Source organism: Micromys minutus (assembly GCF_963924665.1).
Source record: "Micromys minutus genome assembly, chromosome: 29".
Taxonomy (NCBI): domain Eukaryota; kingdom Metazoa; phylum Chordata; class Mammalia; order Rodentia; family Muridae; genus Micromys; species Micromys minutus.
Window position 1 is genome coordinate 6,078,457 of NC_137964.1, and position 19,906 is coordinate 6,098,362.

The 19,906-nt window shown below is 45.1% G+C and overlaps 1 protein-coding gene across 1 annotated transcript in view; it reads right to left on the minus strand.

Annotated features, from left to right (window-relative positions):
* Nucleotides 1–5,557: 5,557 nt before the first annotated feature.
* The window catches only part of FLT3 (fms related receptor tyrosine kinase 3), a gene marked incomplete at its 3' end in the record, with an annotated part of 65,206 nt that continues 50,857 nt past the window's right edge, over nucleotides 5,558–19,906 (minus strand). The window contains exons 18-24 of the mRNA XM_080940724.1: nucleotides 18,608–18,690; nucleotides 15,464–15,600; nucleotides 13,304–13,426; nucleotides 8,262–8,373; nucleotides 7,778–7,877; nucleotides 6,649–6,754; nucleotides 5,558–5,692 (exon numbers count right to left, since the gene is read on the minus strand). Of these exons, the coding sequence (XP_080796850.1) occupies nucleotides 5,558–5,692; nucleotides 6,649–6,754; nucleotides 7,778–7,877; nucleotides 8,262–8,373; nucleotides 13,304–13,426; nucleotides 15,464–15,600; nucleotides 18,608–18,690 (796 nt within the window). The remainder of the gene's footprint in view (nucleotides 5,693–6,648; nucleotides 6,755–7,777; nucleotides 7,878–8,261; nucleotides 8,374–13,303; nucleotides 13,427–15,463; nucleotides 15,601–18,607; nucleotides 18,691–19,906) is intronic.

A 19,906-nucleotide genomic window follows, 5' to 3' on the forward strand; every position in this document is an offset into this window, starting at 1 on the left:
GTGGTACTGCCAGGCAGAGACAGCAGGAAGGACCTGGAGGGACTCCAGAAGAAGTGCCTGTCTCAGCAAAGTGAAGATCAGCGAAGATGAGAGACCAACACATGTTGCACAGCAAGTTCTGTGAGCAAATTTATGTCAGACTTCATCACTGCCCGTCCTCCAAGCATCGTGTCCTGCACAGGTCTTCCTTCGGCATTGGTCTGGCCTCAGCACATGCATCTGTCTCAGCTGACATCACTCTACCAATCAGCCCTCATCTTCAGAAGCGGCAAGAAGCCACAACACACCAGCACAAGTTTTTTGTGCGTTTCTCTCTCTATAGTCCTGACAAACAGAGCTCAGCTACACAATGCATGCGTGAAAATATTCCAATCACAGGAAATTTAGTGTAGTTCCTGTCACTCTAGCTAAGGGGTCCACTACCTGCTTTACCCTGTGCTGACATTGCCCGTTTTGCTGATGTCCTATAGAAACAGCCTTTCACCACCATGATCTCTCATCATCAAACTAAGGACATTTGGAAATGCTTCTGGGCTGTGATGGGTAGAAGTTCGGAGCGTCTTCTTCATACAACGTGAAGGTGCTGAAGTGGAGACTGAGAGCTCTTTGGAAAGCCAGTGGTGCCGGAAGGTGTTTGGCTAAGGCAGACTCAAAAGGAACGTTTAGCTGAAGCAGACACAGGAGAGAGGATGTCCTGCTAAAGCAAGCACGTGGAAAGACACGTGATAAAGGAGTCTGTGCTAACGTCACGCATGCATTGTGTAGCTGAGCTCTGTTTGTCAGGACTATAGAGAGAGAAACGCACTTCATTCTAACTTCCGTTTCATAGGAAGCCAGGCATGGAGTTTTCCGTGTGTGATGTATTATGCTGGTGTTTAGTGAGTTCAGGTTCTGGGTTTTAGTATCTCAAATTAGGGCTGATTGCTGCATAACATGAATACATCTTTGAAGAACAAATCAATATTATGCTTTTTAAAAGAAGGATTTATGTTTGTTTATGTATGTGTGTATGTGCCTAAGTGTGCATACACCATATGCATGCAGTGCCTATGGAGGCCAGTAGAGGGCAGCAGATCCCTTAGAACTGGAGTTGTGAGGTCCCAGTTGTGGGTGCTGGGAATTAAACTCAGGTCCTCTGCAAGAGCAGTATGGATTATTAACTGTCTTTCTAGCCCTAGTGTTATGCTATTTAAAAGAAGCACTTGGTAGTGTACAAAGGCTATAAGACCATTCTTACAAAACTCACAAGAGAATATCTATTTTTATGGAAATGAAGTCCTTTGGTGACTTCAACGCTGCAGACAAGGAAGTGACTCCAGGTGTAAGCAGAGTGTTTGGCTCCATCCACAGAGATGTCACAGACACAGTGTGCATCTGTCCTGGGCAGAATCACTTTGAAAGAAGGAAGACTGAAGGGTGCACACATCATCCTTCTGCCTTGCTATATCAACACACATCTCAGACAAATAGCTCAAGAGCTTTGCAAATGCCTGTAGCTCTTTTGTCTCCTTTAATTCCACTGAGACAGTGAAGACACAGAAAGCAAGAAAGACCATCGCCAGACTAACAGCGAGAGAAGGACCATCAGCAAACCGCTTGGCTGTGCCTGGAGGCTAAGAGCCAGCCTCAGGTTCCACACTAGGTTCAGAGACAGAGACAGTGTGAAGAAGCAGCACAGGCCCTCAGGAGGCTGAGGCAGGAGGATTGTGAGTTCAAGGCCAGCCTGGGGTATATAACAAAGCTTTGTGGTGGTGGTGGTGGTGGCGCACACCTTTAATGTCAGCATTCAGAAGACAGAGGCAGGGGGATCTCTGTGAATTCAAGGCAAGACTGGTTTACAGAGTGAGCTCCAGGACAGCCAGGGGTGCACAGAAAAACCCTGTCTTGAAAACAAAACAAACAAAAACCTTTTGTCTCAGAATAAAATAAAATCTTTCTCCTCTCTCTCTCTCTCTCTCTCTCTCTCTCTCTCTCTCTGTGTGTGTGTGTGTGTGTGTGTGTGTGTGTGTGTGAGGGGGGTATTTTCATACCCATGTTTTCAGCAGCAATATTAACAGTAAACAAGAGGCTGAAGCGATCCAAGGTCTGTCGATAGATCAATGGTCAAATAGAGCTTGCTGTCTGCACACAGTAGATTGTGTAACCCTAGAGAGGAAGGGAATTCTGGGTCTTGAGGACATTGTGCTGAGTAAGATAAGCCAAATACGAACCAATAAACTCCGAAGGATTCTAACTGTCTCAGGTTCCAGAGGTTGTCAGATTCACACCATCATAAAGAAGGATGGTGGCTTCGAGGGCTTGTGGGTTTGAGGAACTCAATGTGTCTAATAATCCGGAGTTACGGAGGCGCTGAGAAGCATTCTGGAGTCCTCGGGTTTGAACTCCCAACAACACAGAAACACTTACTGCTAACGAGCTTGGGTTTCTCATTTTAATTTTTTTTAAATGAACAATCATATTTAGGTTTATTCACTGATAAAATTTTAATTTTACTTACATTATTTTGTGTGGCTTAGTGTTTCACCTGTGTGTATGTCTGTGTATCATGTGTGCGCCTGGTGCCTGTGGAGGTCAGAAGAGAGCAGTAGGTCCCCTGGAGGTACAGGTGGCTCTGAGCCACCATGCGGGCTCTGGGAACTGAACACAGGTCCTCTGCATGAGCTACAAGTGCTCACAATCACAGAACCATCTCTTCAAAGCTCTGTTTTTAAAAAGGGTAAGATGGTAGATATTGTGACCTGTGCTCTTTTTTCCCCCACAAAGAAAGGTAAGTGAACAGGACCATTGAACAGTGTCAGAGAACAAGAAGCTCTCTCAGAGCGACAGAGGGCTTGGAGCCTTGCAACTCCGACCATCTCAAATCCTCAGAGAAAATCCGAGCAGCCGTTAGTTCTGACTTCTGAGGTGACCGGGAAGAAGCTACAGATTTCTACATCATAACAAGGATTTCCCAGATATGTGGGTTTGGGGAAACTTCCACATACTGTCAAGGACTAAAAACCACATTTGACAACAGGGCTAGTGTGGCTGATTCCATTCATGTTAAAGCAAAGAAGCATGTAGTGGTTTGAATGAGAAATGCTCCTCTTGGGCTGGAGAGATGGCTTTTTTTAAAAAATAAATAATTTTTTAAAAAAAGAAATGTTCCTCTTATGCTCACGTGTTTGTACACTTGGTCCCCAGTTGATGGCGTTCTTTGGGTGGGTGTTTTGGAATCTTTTTGAGGTGCAGCCATGCTGGAGGAAGCACCTCTTGCTCTGGGGTGGGTCTTTGTGTTTTGTTTGTTTGTGACAGGGTCTCACTATGTATTCTGGGCTAGCCTGAAACTCACAATGTAGTCCAGGCTAGACTCAAATTCATAGGGAGCTGCCTGCCTCTGCCTCCAAGTACTCGGATTAAAGGTGTTCACTCCCACACCGGGTGAGCTTTCGAGAGTTCATAGCCTAACCCCACTTCCATTTCTCTCTCTGTTTTGTGCTTCTGGTTGAGCACACGACCTACTGGCTTCCTGCTTTAACTGCCATTCCTGTGTTGTGGTAGACTGTGTGCGTGTGTGTTAGGAATACATTAAGAGAAGGCATGAAAAATACACCCTGTGTTCAGCCGGAGAAGTATTCCAATGCTTGTTACATGACTAAAGGAGTGTACCACTTATCTAAGCAAAAACATTAGCTGAATGTTTATCAGCAAGTATAGCTTATGCTTTTACATGAGTAGGCTACAAAGTAACCAAATGTCTGTCTACACCTATTAATTCCTTGGAATTGAATGTTTGGATTCACCTAAATCACATCTGCCTTCCAACTGCTCAAGCTCCAGCTTAAAAGAGAGGACGTGGGCTGGAGAGACGACTCAGCGGTTAAGAGCACTGGCTGCTCTTCCAGAGGTTCTGAGTTCAAATCCCAGCAACCACATGGTGGCTCACAACCATCTGTAATGGGATTTGAGGCCTTCTTCTGGTGTGTCTGAAGACAGTTACAGTGTACTCACATACATTGGGGGGGGGGGGAGAGATAGGATGTTATCACAGAAGCTGATTCTAGCATCAGATAGGAAGGCTGTCTGTGCAGAGACAACCTAATGAGATAGACAAGAAGCTCTCACAGGTTGCCATGGAAGCAGCTATTCTTGGTGGGCATGGAGACAGAAGAGGGGGCTGGAAAACACCAGGACCATCCAGGCCCATCCAGGCGGTTTTGGCTGGAGAAAAAGCATTATGCAGCTAGTGTGGAGTGGTGAGGCAGAGGGTAGAAGCTGGATCACAGAGAGACCTGGTGCTCAGAAGGCACAGCGCCACACTCAGAAAGTCGGGACTTGCAGCAGCTAAGAGACACATCAGAGCAGTGGTCCTCAACCTGTGGGCTGTGACCCTCACAGTGATTACATATCCGAGGTTTACGTTCCAATTCAGAACAGTAGCAAAATCACAATTAGGAAGTAGCAATGAAGTAATTTTATGGTTGGGGTCACCACAACACGAGGAACTGTATTAAAGGGTCTCCGCATGAGGAAGACTGAAACCCACTGTGTTAGATGAAAAAGAGGCTAGAGAACCAGGCGAAGCTGGTTATGGGAGCACAGCCTGGAATCCCAGAACTCTGGAGGTAGGGGCAGGAGGACCAGAAGTTCAAGGTCATCCTCAGCGACATAGCCAATCTGAGGCCAGCCTGGGACACGTGAGATCCTGTTTTGGGACAAAACAAAGAAATAAAGGACAGAAGTTAGTTGTATCCAGCACGCAAAGGGACAAAGTAAGGCCAGTTTACAAGCCTATGGGCTGGAGGCTGCTCAGTTTCAAAAGATCAACAGGAAATGCGTGAGGAAGGAAGTTACAGGGAGCAGGGCAAATGTGGCAGCCGCTGGCCTTGGCCTGGTGGACTCAGGAGAGTCAGGATGCTTTAACACTCTGGTGAAAGAGCTGGCCTTCTGCCAGCTGTGATGTCGCTTGCTTTTAACCCCAGGACTCGAGGCAGAGGCAGGAGGATGTCAGGTTTGAGGCCAGCCTGAGCAAAACCAAACAACACCAAGCGTCCCCAAGAATGCACCTGCTCAAGAGAAAAACAGGACATCTCACATATGGATGAGACATGAGCTTGTAAGTAAAGCACCAAGAACCAACATTTCCATAGTAGAAAGTTTATTTCCATTCATAAAATATATCACTAAACAGATGAAAAAGTTATGTATTATTTTAAAACATAGATTTTTTTAAAAAAAATCATATTTAGCTTCTCCTTAGCAAAAGAAAAGGGGTTTGTTTTGTTTTATGTATTTACAAGAATATACTATATTTCAGATGCATGGCTCTCCCCCCACCCCCAAGCCAGCCGGGAAAGGTCTCCCAGTGTGGGCAGGCTCACCAATAAATCTCATTATTGGTTCTTCTGCCTGTGTGAGGAACGGTTTGATTTTATAGAAGCCACTTCGGAGTAAGGGCAGACAGCATCTACAGAAAAGTCCAGCGAAGTGACAGCCAGTAGGGTGCTTCCTCTGAGGTGAGGCTAATCTTGGCTCTGCGACCTACAGCCTGTCTAGGGTGGTGGGGTCCAAGGCCTTACTAACTTCTTTCTCTGTGGATCTTCACCTGGGCCTCTGGGGATGGTGGCTCCGAGCCTGCCTCTCTGCTGATAGGCCGCCTGTTTTGGTAGATGGATAGATGTTCTGGAACACCGGCCCCCATGTTCTGATACATCTGGAAGAGAGAAGAGGCAGCAAGACTCATCTGTGTGCCTAGAAAGCACAGTACGTAAATAAGCCTTCTTTTCACACAGACAGGAATGTAGGGGCTAGAGAGATGGCTCAGTGGTTAGGAACGCTTGCTGTTCTTGCAGAGGACCTAAGAGCTCATGGGAAGTGGCTCACAATTGCTTGTAACTCCAGCTTCAGAGGATTCAGCACCCTCTTCTGTTTTCTAAGGGTCCTCATGCACACTCACACACATCACTGAAAAAAATAAAATAATGTTAAAAATATGAAACTGTGGATTTGGGTAGTTTCCATGGCTTGTTTTAAAGATTTTATTTACTTCATGTGTATGTGTTAGTCAGTATGTGAATACAGTGCCCACAAAGGCCAGAAGAGGGCACTGGAGCTCCTGGAATTAGAGTTATAGGGGATCGTGAACCACCATGTTCACTGTGAAATGAGCCCTGGTCCTCTGCAAGAGTAGCCAGTGCTCTAACCACTGAGCCATCTCTCCAGCCCTTTCTGTGTGTTTTGGTTTCTCTGAAGTAACAGCCACTCGTTTTAATGAAAAGTAGGAAAAGGGCAGATGGCAGATGGCTTGTCTTTTACAGAACTATAATCCAACAAGATGTCCACATTAAAGTGGACAGTAGCAAACGCTATGCGAGATGTTAGTGATGGAGACAGGAACTGAACCCAGGCTTTGAGAGTTCAAGGCTCCACCCTTCTTTGGAGCAGCCCTCTCCTATGCTGGGAGTGCTAAGGAGGAGGAGCTAGTGAGGTATTACCGAGATCATTTGGATGGAATCACAGGAAAGCGCCCACTCCCAAACCCACACTAGGACCACACAACTGTGGAAGGGTGAGAAAGACAATCTGCCACAACCGGATCTGAGGACACTGGTGCCGGGGCGAACACTCACCCATCTCCTTGGGGACAGTTATCATCAAGCCTCTACTTACGGCTTCTTCAGCCTCTGCCAGCTGACATCCTAAAAACGAGGTCAGATTTGGGAAGGATGGCCGCTTCCTTGAGTCAAAAGCCCAGCAGGATTGCATTACAAAGTATCTGTGAGAGCAAACATGGAGAGGTGTGAACATGGAGAGGTGTGAATGAACCCGTCTGGCTGGGCGCCACCCACACAGTTCACACTCAGGGCAGCATCTGCTGTGTGGGACGGGTCGGTGCACTGTGCACTGGCTTTGTGGGAAGCGCAGATTCGAATTTGTACCAAATCAGAGAATGAGATGTGAGGTGAAGTCAAACCCCCAGGAACTGGGAGCGGTCCTGGAGCGCTGCCTCAGAGGGCAGCAACTCGCTACCTGAAGCAAAAGATAACTCCCCCCCCCCCTCTGCTTGCTTCTTTCTTTCTTTCTATGCTTGCTTCTTTGTTTCTTTCTTTCTCTAGTCTTGTTAATTAGCACAAACTAGCCTACAGCTTTATCCTTCCTCTCTGGAGTACTGGGATTATAGGCAAGTGCCCCCTTGCCCTTCCTGTCTACCCCCTCCTTAAAAAAATGTATTGATTGGTTGAGTGACTGATTGTTTTTTTTTCAAAATAGGGTCTCACTACACAGCTTTGGCTATCCTCAAATTTACTCTTGTAGACCAGGCTGGCCTCAAACCACAGAGATCTGTCTGCCTCTCTGCTTCCCAAGTGCTGGAATTAAGGCAGGTGCCACTGTCCCAAGATTTCTCTGCCTTTAAAAAGTGACCAAGGGCTGGAGAGGTGGCTCAGTGGTTAAGAGCACTGACTGCTCTTCCAGAGGTCCTGAGTTCAAATCCCATCAACCACGTGGTGGCTCACAACCATCTGTAATGGGGTCCGATGCCCTCTTCTGGTGTGTCTGAAGGTAGTGACAGTGTAGTCACATTCATTAAATAAATACATACATACATAAGCAAGAGCTCAGGAATCCCAGGACAGTCAGGGATACACAGAGAAACCTTGGTTCAAAAAAAAAAAGAAAACAAAACAAAAAGAACAAACAAACAAAAACAGCCAGCAAGGTTTTATTCTTGTCATGCATTTGGAAGACTTACAGCACACGGTCTACGTTTGATATCCAACCCCAGTCTGGTTATACTCACATCTCTTCGGTGGCATAGAACGGCTGCTCCATTTTAAATCCACTCTGAATCAGTTTATAGAAGTTCGCGTCCACGGGAATCCCGGGGTAAGGGTTCACACCTGAGGAACACACTCACTCAGTGGGGCCTCGAAAGCATCGTTCTTCCTGTTTGTTTGCTTAATACACACTCTGTCTGAAAACAAGCAAAGAGAACTCCCAGACCCACCCTGTTCTGAGGGCTGCAAGTGGATCCAGAGGTCCCCAGGCCTCCTAATCAATTCCAGAGGGTGGGAAAGGCAGATCGCAGATGTCAGCAGGTAACAGGCAACAGAAGGCAAGACCAGAAGCCTCGGGAACACATAGATCAGAAGCCGCCACCATGTGGAGGGCGTGGTGTTTCACCTGCCCTCTGGCTTGCAAGGTAAAGGGGTGAAGAAGGGGTGCAGAAGGCGTGGGAGACACAAAGCCGGAGCCCAGGGAGGCCTGCAGAGTGCTGCACCTACCCAGTGAAAATATCTCCCAGAGAAGGATGCCGTAGGACCAGACATCGCTCTTGATTGTATAGATCCCTTCAAATAAGCTCTCGGGTGCCATCCACTTCACCGGCAGGCGCACCTGTGTAAGATGCAAGAGAGGCCGGTGAAGTTCCCACATGCAGACTTGTAGATTTTTTTTTTTTTTTTGATTTTTGATTTTTAATTTTATGTGCACAGATACATTGTCTGCGTGTATGTAAGTGCACCACATGGATGCAGCGCCAGAGGAAGCCAGAAGAGGGCGTCAGAGCACTTGGAACTGACATTCTAGAGAGATGTGAGTCACTACTTGGGTGCTGAGAACTGAACCTGGGGCCTCAGCAAGAGTGGTCAGGGCTCTAACCATTGAGCCATCTTTCCAGCCCTTCTTTGATGTTAGATGATAAAATTTAAAACCTGAGGCCACTTTAAAAAAAAAAAAACTGGGCTAGAGAGATGGCTCAGCAGTTAGGAGCACTGACTGCTTTCCCTGAGGTCCTGAGTTCAAATCCCAGCAACCACATGGTGGCTCCCAACCATCTGTAATGGGATCCGATGCCCTCTTCTGGTGTGTCTGAAGACAGTGGCAGTGTACTCACATACATAAAATAAATACATTTTTTAAAAAGATGTATTTGGTGTTTTGCCTTCCTATATGTCTGTAAAGGCACTGTATCTCCTGGAACTAGAGTTACAAACAGGTGTGACCAGACATGTAGGTGCCAGGAATTGAACCTGGATCAGCTGGAAGAGCCATCTCTCCAGCCTTTGTGAGTTTTTGTTTTGTTTTCCATTAGATGATAAAATTTATTTGATTTAATTAATTAATTAATTAATTTGTTTATTTTTAAAGATTTATTTATTATGCTTATATGAGCACACTGCAGCTGTTTTCACAGACACCAGAAGAGGGCATCAGATCCCATTACAGATGGTTGTGAGCCACCATGTGGTTGCTGGGAATTGAACTCAGGACCTCTGGAAGAGTGGTCAGTGCTTTTAACTGCTGAGCCATCTCTCCAGCCTAATTTTTGTTTTTCGAAAGAGGGTTTCTCCATGTAGCCCTGGCTGTTCTGGAACTGGCTCTGTAGACCAGGCTGGCCTCAAACTCACAGAGATCCACCTGCCTCTGTCTCCCGAGTGCTGGGATTAAAGGCGTGACACCACTTCCCAGCATTAGATGAGAAAATTTAAAACTTAAGAACACTCTTAATGCTTAATACAAAAAAGTTGAAGCTTTTCAGAAACATGTTTCCTTCCTTCCTATCTATCTATCTATCTATCTATCTATCTATCTATCTATCTATATCATCTATCTATCTATCTATCTATCATCTATCTATCATCTATCTATCTATCATCTATCTATCTATCATCTATTTATCTATCATCTATCTATCTATCATCTATCATCCATCCATTATCTAACAACTATTATTTATATTTAACATCTATCTAAATATCTATCATCTATTTACCCCTCTATCTACCTACCTATATCTATCATATATCTATCTATCTATCATCTATTTATCTATCATCTATCTATCTATCTATCATCTATTTATCTATCATCTATCTATCTATCTATCATCCATCCATTATCTAACAACTATTATTTATATTTAACATGTATCTAAATATCTATCATCTATTTACCCCTCTATCTACCTACCTATATCTATCATCTATCTATCTATCTATCATCTATTTATCTATCTATCATCTATCTATCTATCTGTCTGTCTGTCTGTCTATCTATCTATCTATCATCTATCATCTATTTATCTATCATCTATCTATCTATCTATCATCCATCCATTATCTAACAACTATTATTTATATTTAACATCTATCTAAATATCTATCATCTATTTACCCCTCTATCTACCTACCTATATCTATCATCTAACTATATATCATCTATCTATCTATCTATCTATCATCTATCTATCTATCTGTCTGTCTGTCTGTCTATCTATCTATCTATCATCTATCAATCATCTATCTATCTATCATCCATCCATTATCTATCAACTATTATTTATATTTAACATCTATCTAAATATCTATCATCTATTTACCTCTCTATCTACCTACCTATATCTATCATTCATCTATCTATCATCTATCTATCTATCTATCTATCTATCTATCTATCTATCTATCTATCTATCTATTTGTCTGTCTGTTTGTCTGTCTATCTATCTTTCTTTCTTTCCTTTTATCTGTCTGTCTCTTTATCATCTATCTATTTTTCTATTTTGAGACAGGGTCTCACCATGTAGCCCTGGCTACCTAAGGAACACAGTAGGGCCTCGAACACACAAACCCTCCTGAGTATTGGGTTTAAGGGCCTGGGCCACCACTCCTGGCAAAATGCACTTTTTTAAAGCCTGCATTCCTCGGATGCAGGCTTGTGCTTGGAATTGGCAGGTGCAATGGCCGTTCGTGTCATGAGGGAAGAGCTCTGTATTTGCTGGGAGGTCAAGTTCAAGGCGATGCACAGAATCGTTCACCAGAGCTTTTCTCAGGACTGAGGAGACGCATCATCCTCAAGGATGTGGCAAGGGACTGAAGTTACCATGTCTAGAAATAACCGTAGGCTGCCCTCTGGGGCTTGAACGACTTCCAGTGGCCTGAAAGGGGGTTTGCCTCACTTTGCACAGCCTTTGATTTGCATCCGGACACAATGGTTAGTTAGTTCCCGGAGCACGTGGTTTTGTTCTGATTTGGTTCCTAATGGAACCGTATCTGCCAGGCTCAAGCAGAGCCCCAGAAGGAAATCCTCTTTTAAATCCTATGCAAATGGAGTCACTGAATGAATCCAGTCTCGGTCACCTAACAGAAGGTTCTGAATGGAATTCACCTTCCCACAGGAGAGCCCGCTGGTGGGGCAAAGACTGCTTAATCACAAGTCAGCATATTGTAAGTGCAGCGACCCTCACTGGGAACCGGTTTTAAGTCACCTAAGATGAAAATGTGAGTTCTCCCACTTTGGGGTAAAGAGCTTTGTTATTGATTTTATGGTTTGTTTCCAGGAACCTAGGAAATAAGTTCAGAACCCTATAGGAAGTCAGGAAGACGGAACAGTAAGGGACACAGGTGCAGGCTCTGCATGCTTACATCCCTGCACTGAGCACCCATGGGCGAGTTAGCACCCATGGGCGAGTTAGCAACCATGGGCGAGTTAGCACCCATGGGCGAGTTAGCAACCATGGGCGAGTTAGCACCCATGGGCGAGTTAGCAACCATGGGCGAGTTAGCAACCATGGGCGAGTTAGCACCCATGGGCGAAGTTATCAACCATGGGCGAGTTAGCAACCATGGGTAAGTTAGCACCCATGGGCGAGTTAGCAACCATGGGTGAGTTAGCACCCATGGGCGAGTTAGCAACCATGGGTAAGTTAGCACCCATGGGCGAGTTAGCAACCATGGGCGAGTTAGCAACCATGGGTAAGTTAGCAACCATGGCTGAGTTAGCAACCACGGGCGAGTTAGCAACCATGGCTGAGTTAGCAACCATGGCTGAGTTAGCAACCATGGCTGAGTTAGCAACTATGGGTAAGTTAGCAACCATGGGCGAGTTGCTTCTTTACTTTGCCTCAATTTCCTCTTTGCAGAGTGGGTATTTTCAGAACGAAGTGAGTACGTAAACGCCCGAGAGCGCAGAGCTGAGAGGAGGAAGTGGAGCAGCCCGGGCTACTGTTATTTCACAAACAGGGATGACGATACTGAGACTCCCCTTCCCCTCCCCCAGACTCAGTACACACAGCAGAGCGACTTGCACCAAGGTGTCCTAATTCCTTCTTTTTCTTCCTCATTCTGAGACTTGGCCCAAAGCCTCCAGAAGGTCAGGCAAGAGCTCTACGTTTGAGCTCTTTACCTCCTTACTCTTCTTTTCCTTCTTTCTTTCTTTAAAACCTTTTTATGCCTAGAGAGACACAGTGGTGCACACCCACGTGCACGGGAGGCAGAGGCAGACAGATCTCTGAGTTCGAGGCCAGCCTGGTCTACAGGGTGAGTTCTAGGATAGCCAAGGCTACACAAAGAAACCTATCTTAAAAAAACCAAAGGAAGAAAAATTTTGTTTTTATTCGTGTGCATGTGTGTGGGCATTGGGGGAAGGTGCAGGCCACAGCACACAGGCGAAGGTCAGAGGTCAACCTGTAGAAGTCTGGTTTTTTTCCACTATGTGGTTTGGGGGCAACTCAAGTCCTCAGGCTTGGCAGCAAGTGCTTTTTACCTGCTGAGAAATCTCATTGTCTGTCTGTCTATCAATCTGTCTATCTATTTATCATTTTCTGTCTGCCTATCTATCTACCTTTCTTCCCTTTTTAAACATTTATTTAAATTATGTGTAGGTGTGTGCACATGAACACACATGTCTAAAGAAGAGCAGGGGCATTGGATTCCCTGTAGCTGGAGTTAGAGTTGCTTGTGAGCATCCTGCCGTGGGTGCTGGGAATCAAACTTGGGTCCACTGGAAAAGCAGTCTGTGCTCTTAACCACTGACTCCTTTAACAAGCAAATTTCAGTCATGTTTTATTTAGGTCTTCCTGCGTTCTTCCAATAGTAACAGAATGATAAATGCTAATAGGTTAACTACAGGGCCTTTACATTTTATAGTTAATATCTGTGTGCTGCCTGTTCAGAAAAAAAAAAAAAAAGAAGCCTGTGTACATGTTAGTGTCCCCCATGATTGGAAACATAACTCAACAGCCACTTTATAGCTAAGGAAACTGAGACAGGTTCAAGTAGGGGCTTTTTTTTTTTTTTTTTTTTTTTTTTTTTTAAAGTGAAGATCACATGTCAACCCCTAATGGATCTGTTCTGAGTGTCCAGCCTCCAGAGATGTGTGGCTATTTTGCTTAGCTCTTAGTGAGCACAGGATAAATCTTTTTAGCCTAAATAAGGAAAGCACTGGGAGGTTCCCCCCCACCCCCGCCCTTGGTGTCACCATAAATCAGAAACGCATTACAGCGAGTGCAGATGTTTCCTGTGCTCCTGACCAAAAGCAAACGGCTTACATTGCCCCTGACGACATAGCTGGAGTCGCTCAGGATGTCTCGGGCCAGTCCAAAGTCACAGATCTTCACCACCTTCCCGTGGGTGACCAGCACGTTCCTGGCTGCCAGGTCTCTGTGAACACACTGGAAGAGAGAAAGTGGAATGACATTGGCTGTGATTTATGCCTTCAGAGACTAGACTGGCTGGCTTTGTGTCCATTTGACACAAGCCAGCATTATCACACAGAAAGGAGCCTCCCTTGAGGAAATGCTTTCATGAGATCCAGCTGAAAGGCATTTTCTCAGCTAGTGATCAACGGGGGGGGGGGGGGGGGGGCAGCCCATTGTGGGTGGTGCCATCCCTGGGCTGGTAGACCTGGTTCTATAAGAAAGCAGGCTGAGCAAGCCAGGGGAAGCAAGCCAGTAAGCAACATCCCTCCATGGCCTCTGCATCAGCTCCTGCTTCCTGACCTGCTTTGGTTCCAGTCCTGACTTTGGTGATGAACAGCAATGTGGAAGTGTAAGCTGAATAAACCCTTTCCTCCCCAACTTGCTTCTCACTCATGCTGTTTGTGCAGGAATAGAAACCCTGACTAAGACAGAGATTCACAAGAGTGACAGAGGACAGAGGGTGACCCATGACTGTCACACATCCCGAGAACTCTGGCTGATCCCTAAGTTACCCCAGCTGCGGTCATCTGAGGCATCTCTGGAGCCATGAGCAGAGGAAGTGCCAAAGGGGCCTTCTCTGAGAACCTTCTAGTGCTGGCTTCCTGTGCGTGAATGTGAAGGCAGAGTCTCTTCTGGATAAAGAACTGGTCTTACGAAGAAAATTCATCATATCTGACAGGCCTGGTGGTATAGACCCATAATCTCAGCACTGGGGAGGCTGAGGCAGGAAGATTTCCAAATCTGAGGCCAACCTGGACTACACAGAGAGGTCTTGTCTCTAAGTAGATAAATAGATTAATATCGAAGAAGGTATTCAGAAGAAATGAGTTTGGGGGACCAACGAGATGACAGATCAGTGAAGAAAAAGCATTTTCCACATAACCCTGATGTCCTGAGTTCGATTCCTGAATCCCACAGTGGAAGAACTAACTCCCAAAATTTGTCCTTGACTTGTGTACACACACTATGGTCCATGTGCCCCATACTCACACACATATACATCACACACACACACACACATGTCACACACAGGATGCAGGGGGCAGACAGAGAGACAGAAGATGAAAATGAGTTTCAAGGAATCTGAGAGAGAAGAGCCCAGAGTCTTTGAAGGGAATAAACTCTGTACGAAGTTGCTTGAGATAAAATAAAAAATACATTATACATATGTATATATATATATATATATATATATATATATATATATATATATAATATATATAAATTTTATTCTATCAGTTCCGTTCCCTAGGAGACCCCTCTGAAATACAGACATCTGTTCCTGTAGAGAAGCTTAGTAAGATACAACAGTCCTTCTTTGTGGTTCAATAGTTTGTGTAGGGGCACACACAGATAAAGATGTGGCGTCTTTTTCCCCTGCTAATTCGTTTGCTGCCACATGACTTCAGCAGGCAGACATATATCTCTGAGGCTTTGGTGAGTTATAAGGTGGAATGATGGGGAAAAGCAGATGGAGAGGCAGCAGCGACTAATGCATCACAGGGGGTCATGGTTTGGGGCAGGTCCTGCAGCCTTGCTAGCCACTGTGCAGCTTGCTGCTGCAGCGTTTGTGAATACGAGGCTAGCCACTGTGACGAGACAGGTTCCACAGGCTAGCATAGGCTGCATGAGCCCAGGCTGGCCAGCCGGGGAGGCCAGAGCTGGTGAACTTTGGGCCACCATTCATGCCCCTGACTGCAGGGAACAGCCCGAATCCCTGTGTTGGCAGGGATGACTGTGTCTTTAAATATGGCTTTTCGGGGACTTCCCTAGACATTCCATGGGACATTGGCTGTCACCAGCGGCTCTGGGTCTTCATGCTGCAGGACTTCATTGTAAGTATGAAAAGCACTGGGGGCGGGTGGCAGGGGGAAGACATCAGGGGAGGCGTGTTAAAATGACCAAGGTACAAACGCAGACATGTGTTTTGTTCAAAGCTGCCTGTATGCGTTCTTTTCTATGGTTCTGTTTTTACACTTTCTGTCAGTTTTCTCGTTAAAAGGTGCTTACCGACTTGAACTCCAGGAACTCCATGCCTTTGGCCACTTGATATGCAAAACAAAGGAGGTCTTCAAACGTCAGCACGTTCAAGTCTTCTTCTTCTTCTTCTTCTTCCAGCCTCTTCTGGTTTTCATATTTAATCTCATCTGTAAAAATACATTCACTCTTCACTCTCCCCGAACACCAGACAGTGTCCCATCAGCTAAGGTAACATCAGTGTGGAGATATTTGTAAGAGTCACTTGATCTGATCTCCTGCTCTAGGCGCAACAGACCAAATCGAATGGTTTCACCCAGAAAAAGGGTCCGGCCTTTTAAAAAGGAGAGCAGGCCAGGTTCCTGAGCATGGAGTTGCCTCTGTTTTAATCCTTACAGAGGAACTTATCCCGAGGAACCGATATTACTATCAGCTCCCCTTCTCATTTTCTGACTCTGGTCCCAGGAAAATGATCAGAATGGTCAGCCTGTGCTTGTGAGCAACATGTGGCCCTGGATGGCCTGGGATGTACTGTGTAGACTTGGCTGACCTCGAACTCACAGACTACCACCCGGCCGCCTGTGTGCTTGGGTTAAAGTTATGCACCACCGTTCCTGTTCTGCTCTTTGCCTCCTTTTTTTTTTTCTCTCTCTCTCTTTCTATAAACCAGCCTCCTCTTAGTCTACTTGAACACTCATTTTGTTTGCTGGAATGAAACACTGTTCAACTCCCAAGGGGCTGAAGAGATGGCTTTTAGAGCCCTGGATGAAATTGCAGAGAAGCTAGGCTTGGTTCCCAGCGCCGTGTAATGACTTATAACTGTCTGTAACATTTTCTCCAGGGAATGTGACTCTCTTCTGGCCTCCAAAGATACCAGGCACACATGGTACACATGCATGCATGCATGTATACATACATACATACATACATACATACAGGCGAATGAACTCTTAACCACTAGTATCAGGAGTAGGGTGTTTGTGAAGTGTCCAGGTTATAAGAATGGGACCAGAGAGTCGATAAAACAAGAAGAGGACACTGGACAAGATGGCTCATCAGGGAAAGGCACTTCTACAGAGGCTAATGACCGGAGCACAATCCCTGGCACCCACATGTTGAAGGGAGAGACTGGAGACCCATAGGTTGCTCCCCTGCAAGGCACACACTAAATGCAATAATTAAAAAAAAAATCTTTTTAAAGAGAAGAAAGCTTGTACTCTCGCCTCTGTGTGAGGACTGGAGATACAGCGAGATCACCATGTGCATGTAAAGACCAAGTGTCACCTGTACCTTGAGCTTGACGTAGTAGCCTCTAGAACTGTGAGAAATAATGTAGTCTTTAATAATCTGTTAAAGACAATGATTATTAATTATGAATCCTCCTTGGGACTGGAGAAATGACTCAAGAGTACTGGCTGCTCTTCCAGAGGTCCTGGATTTATTTCCCAGAACTCACATCTGTGGCTCACAAGCCCAGTCCCAGGACATCTAGCGCCCTCTTCTGGGTCTCCAAGGGCACTGCACTCAGGTGGTACACAGACATACAAGGTAGGCAAAACACCCAGACACTATTCCTCTTCCCGGCATACTTGGTAAGCCTGTCAGGTTGGAAACAAAGACTAACTGACTGTCTACCACATTTTATGAACTGTATTTTATATTCCACATCTGTCTGTTTATCCCGTCCGACAGTCCCATGAGGAAAGTAGCATTGGACCAATTTTATAATTGAGAAGTGAGGACTCCGGATGTCTAAATAACTGTTCTCAAAGGGAAAGAGCCAGAGCTCAACCGATTTCTGGTTCTAGAACTCACCATATTACCAGACACAAGCTGGCTCCATTAGCTTACAACTTTATAAAAACTATCGTGAACAAACTTGTTAGTTGACCATGGACAAGTAGTTTACTAATAGTAGTTTCCAAGAAAGTGCGCACTGACAAAGCCTGTCTTTGAGCTAAGCAAAGACACGCTGCTCTGCCACGCCAACATGGCTCGGTGAGAAAAGCTGCCATCAGGCCTGACAACATGACATCTAGCCCCAGTACCAACTCTCACTAGTTGTCCTCTGACCTCCATGGGATGCCAGGACATGAGTATGCCCACGCACAATATACACACACAGACAAACACACGACATACCTATAGATATAACATACAAATATATACACATACAAACACACACATATACACATATATATGCCACACATATTACACACACATATACAAACACACACATATACACATACCACACATATACATAAACATATCACATACATACATAAGCATACAAACACACCCATATACATATATACACATATAAACACATTGTATTGGCTGGTTTTGTGTCAACTAGACACAAGCTGGAGTTATCACAGAGAAAGGAGCCTCCCTTGAGGAAATGCCTCCATGAGATCCAGCTGTAAGGCATTTTCTCAACTAGTGATGGGGGGGAGGGCCCAGCCCCTTGTGGGTGGTGCCATCCCTGGCCCAGCCCATTGTGTGTGGTGCCGTCCCTGGGCTGATAGACCTGGATTCTATAAGAAAGCAGGCTGAACAAGCCAGGGGAAGCAAGCCAGTAAGTAACATCCCTCCATGGCCTCTGCATCAGCTCCTGCTTCCTGACCTGCTTGAGTTCCAGTCCTGACTTCCTTTAGTGATTAACAGCAGTGTGGAAGTGTAAGCTGAATAAACCCTTTCCTCCCCAACTTGCTTCTTGGTTTTGTACAGGAATAGAAATCCTGACTAAGACACACATACATACAGATGCACACACCATACACACACATATGTACACATATAAATACACACACATACACACATACACTATAGACAAACACATATACACATAAACACAAACCACACACTGAAACATACACATACATATACATATCACACACACACACACATGCACACCCCACACACACATACAAACATACATTCACAGCACACATACATATACACACAGTATACACACACATACACACAGCACAATAAACATATATACATACAAACACACACATACTATACACATATACATACTACACACCATGCACGTGTGTGTTTGCACACATACACACACACACACACACACACACACACACTTGTAATTTTAAAAAAGCTGGTACGGGGCCCTTGGATGCATTCCAAAGTGTACCAACGAGAGTAAAATATTACCTTCAGAATGCATTGAATTCCCGTTGAACCCGGAGATCTGATCCAAGGGCGGGTGTATCTGAACTTCTTGTGAACCCGGCATACTATTAAAAGGAAATTTGTTTCTTCATTATTTACATTGTTCTTCTGAGCAGACATTTGATTAGAAAAAGCACAATTCAGCAGAGGAACAGATTTCAGTTACAAATGGGCTTTTAAAAGGAAAGCCCACTGCCGGCTTGTCAAAGGTACCTTGTCAACAGCACCCTGTGCGCATTAAAAACGCCTGTGTGTTGGGTTTGCAGAGCCAACCTGGACAAGAGGGTGCATTCAGTCACTGTCACACTGTGAGCTGGGCACACAAAATGAACTGGGGCAGTAAATGATTTGTATGTCCTGAACTTTATAAAGAAAGGGGCAGAGTTACAGGGCACCCTGCTGCTCCCAAACACAAGCATTTCCCCTTCAGAGTTCATACAACACAGAGCTTGTCAATCAAGCGTTTTGCTATCCTTCTTAAGAAATGTGTTTGATCTGTACGTTTCTGCTGTGCTGGGGATGTCCCCAGGGCCGTGTGCATTCATGTGCACTCCAGCCCAGCACCGTCATTCCAAGCCGGCTTCGTGAACCACGTTTCCCTCCTCTGAGGGATAAGCAAATGGTTGTGACAGATTCTGTCTGTCTGTCTTTCTTTCTTTCTTTCTTTCTTTCTTTCTTTCTCTTCCTTCCTTCCTTCCTTCCTTTCTTTCAGTTTGGTTTGTTTTTTTTTTTTTTCAGAGACAAGGTTTCTCTGTGTATCCCTGGCTGTTCTGGAACTTACAGAGATCCCCCTGCCTCTGCCTCCCGAGTGCTCGGATCAAAGGCAGTCATCACCATTACCCTGACAGATTGCCTTTCCCAGTACATCAGAGAGGTGTCTGCTCGAGTACAAACTGGTTTCGACTCAGTATTTCCCACCCCAGGAGTTTATCCCAGTTTATATAACTCCCTTCCCCTTTGGAAAATGGCTTAGTGCTTCTTTCAGTGTATTTAACACCCCGGTGACCAAAAATGAACCAAAGGAGCTAACCACTGGCCATGCACTTCTGTGTTAGGATTGTTCCTCTGGCAGGCCCCTGCTGCTCAGTGGGGGAGGATGTGTTGAATATGCACTAAGCCCCCCAGTACTACAAGTTCACACAATAATAAACAATAAATGAAATATAGTAATAAGTAGAATACAAATAAATCGGGCATAGTAATGCATGAACAGTAATAATCAATGATAAAATAGTATAATGTTAATAAGCTGTTTTGTGAAGTTACTTAAAACTTAAGGAT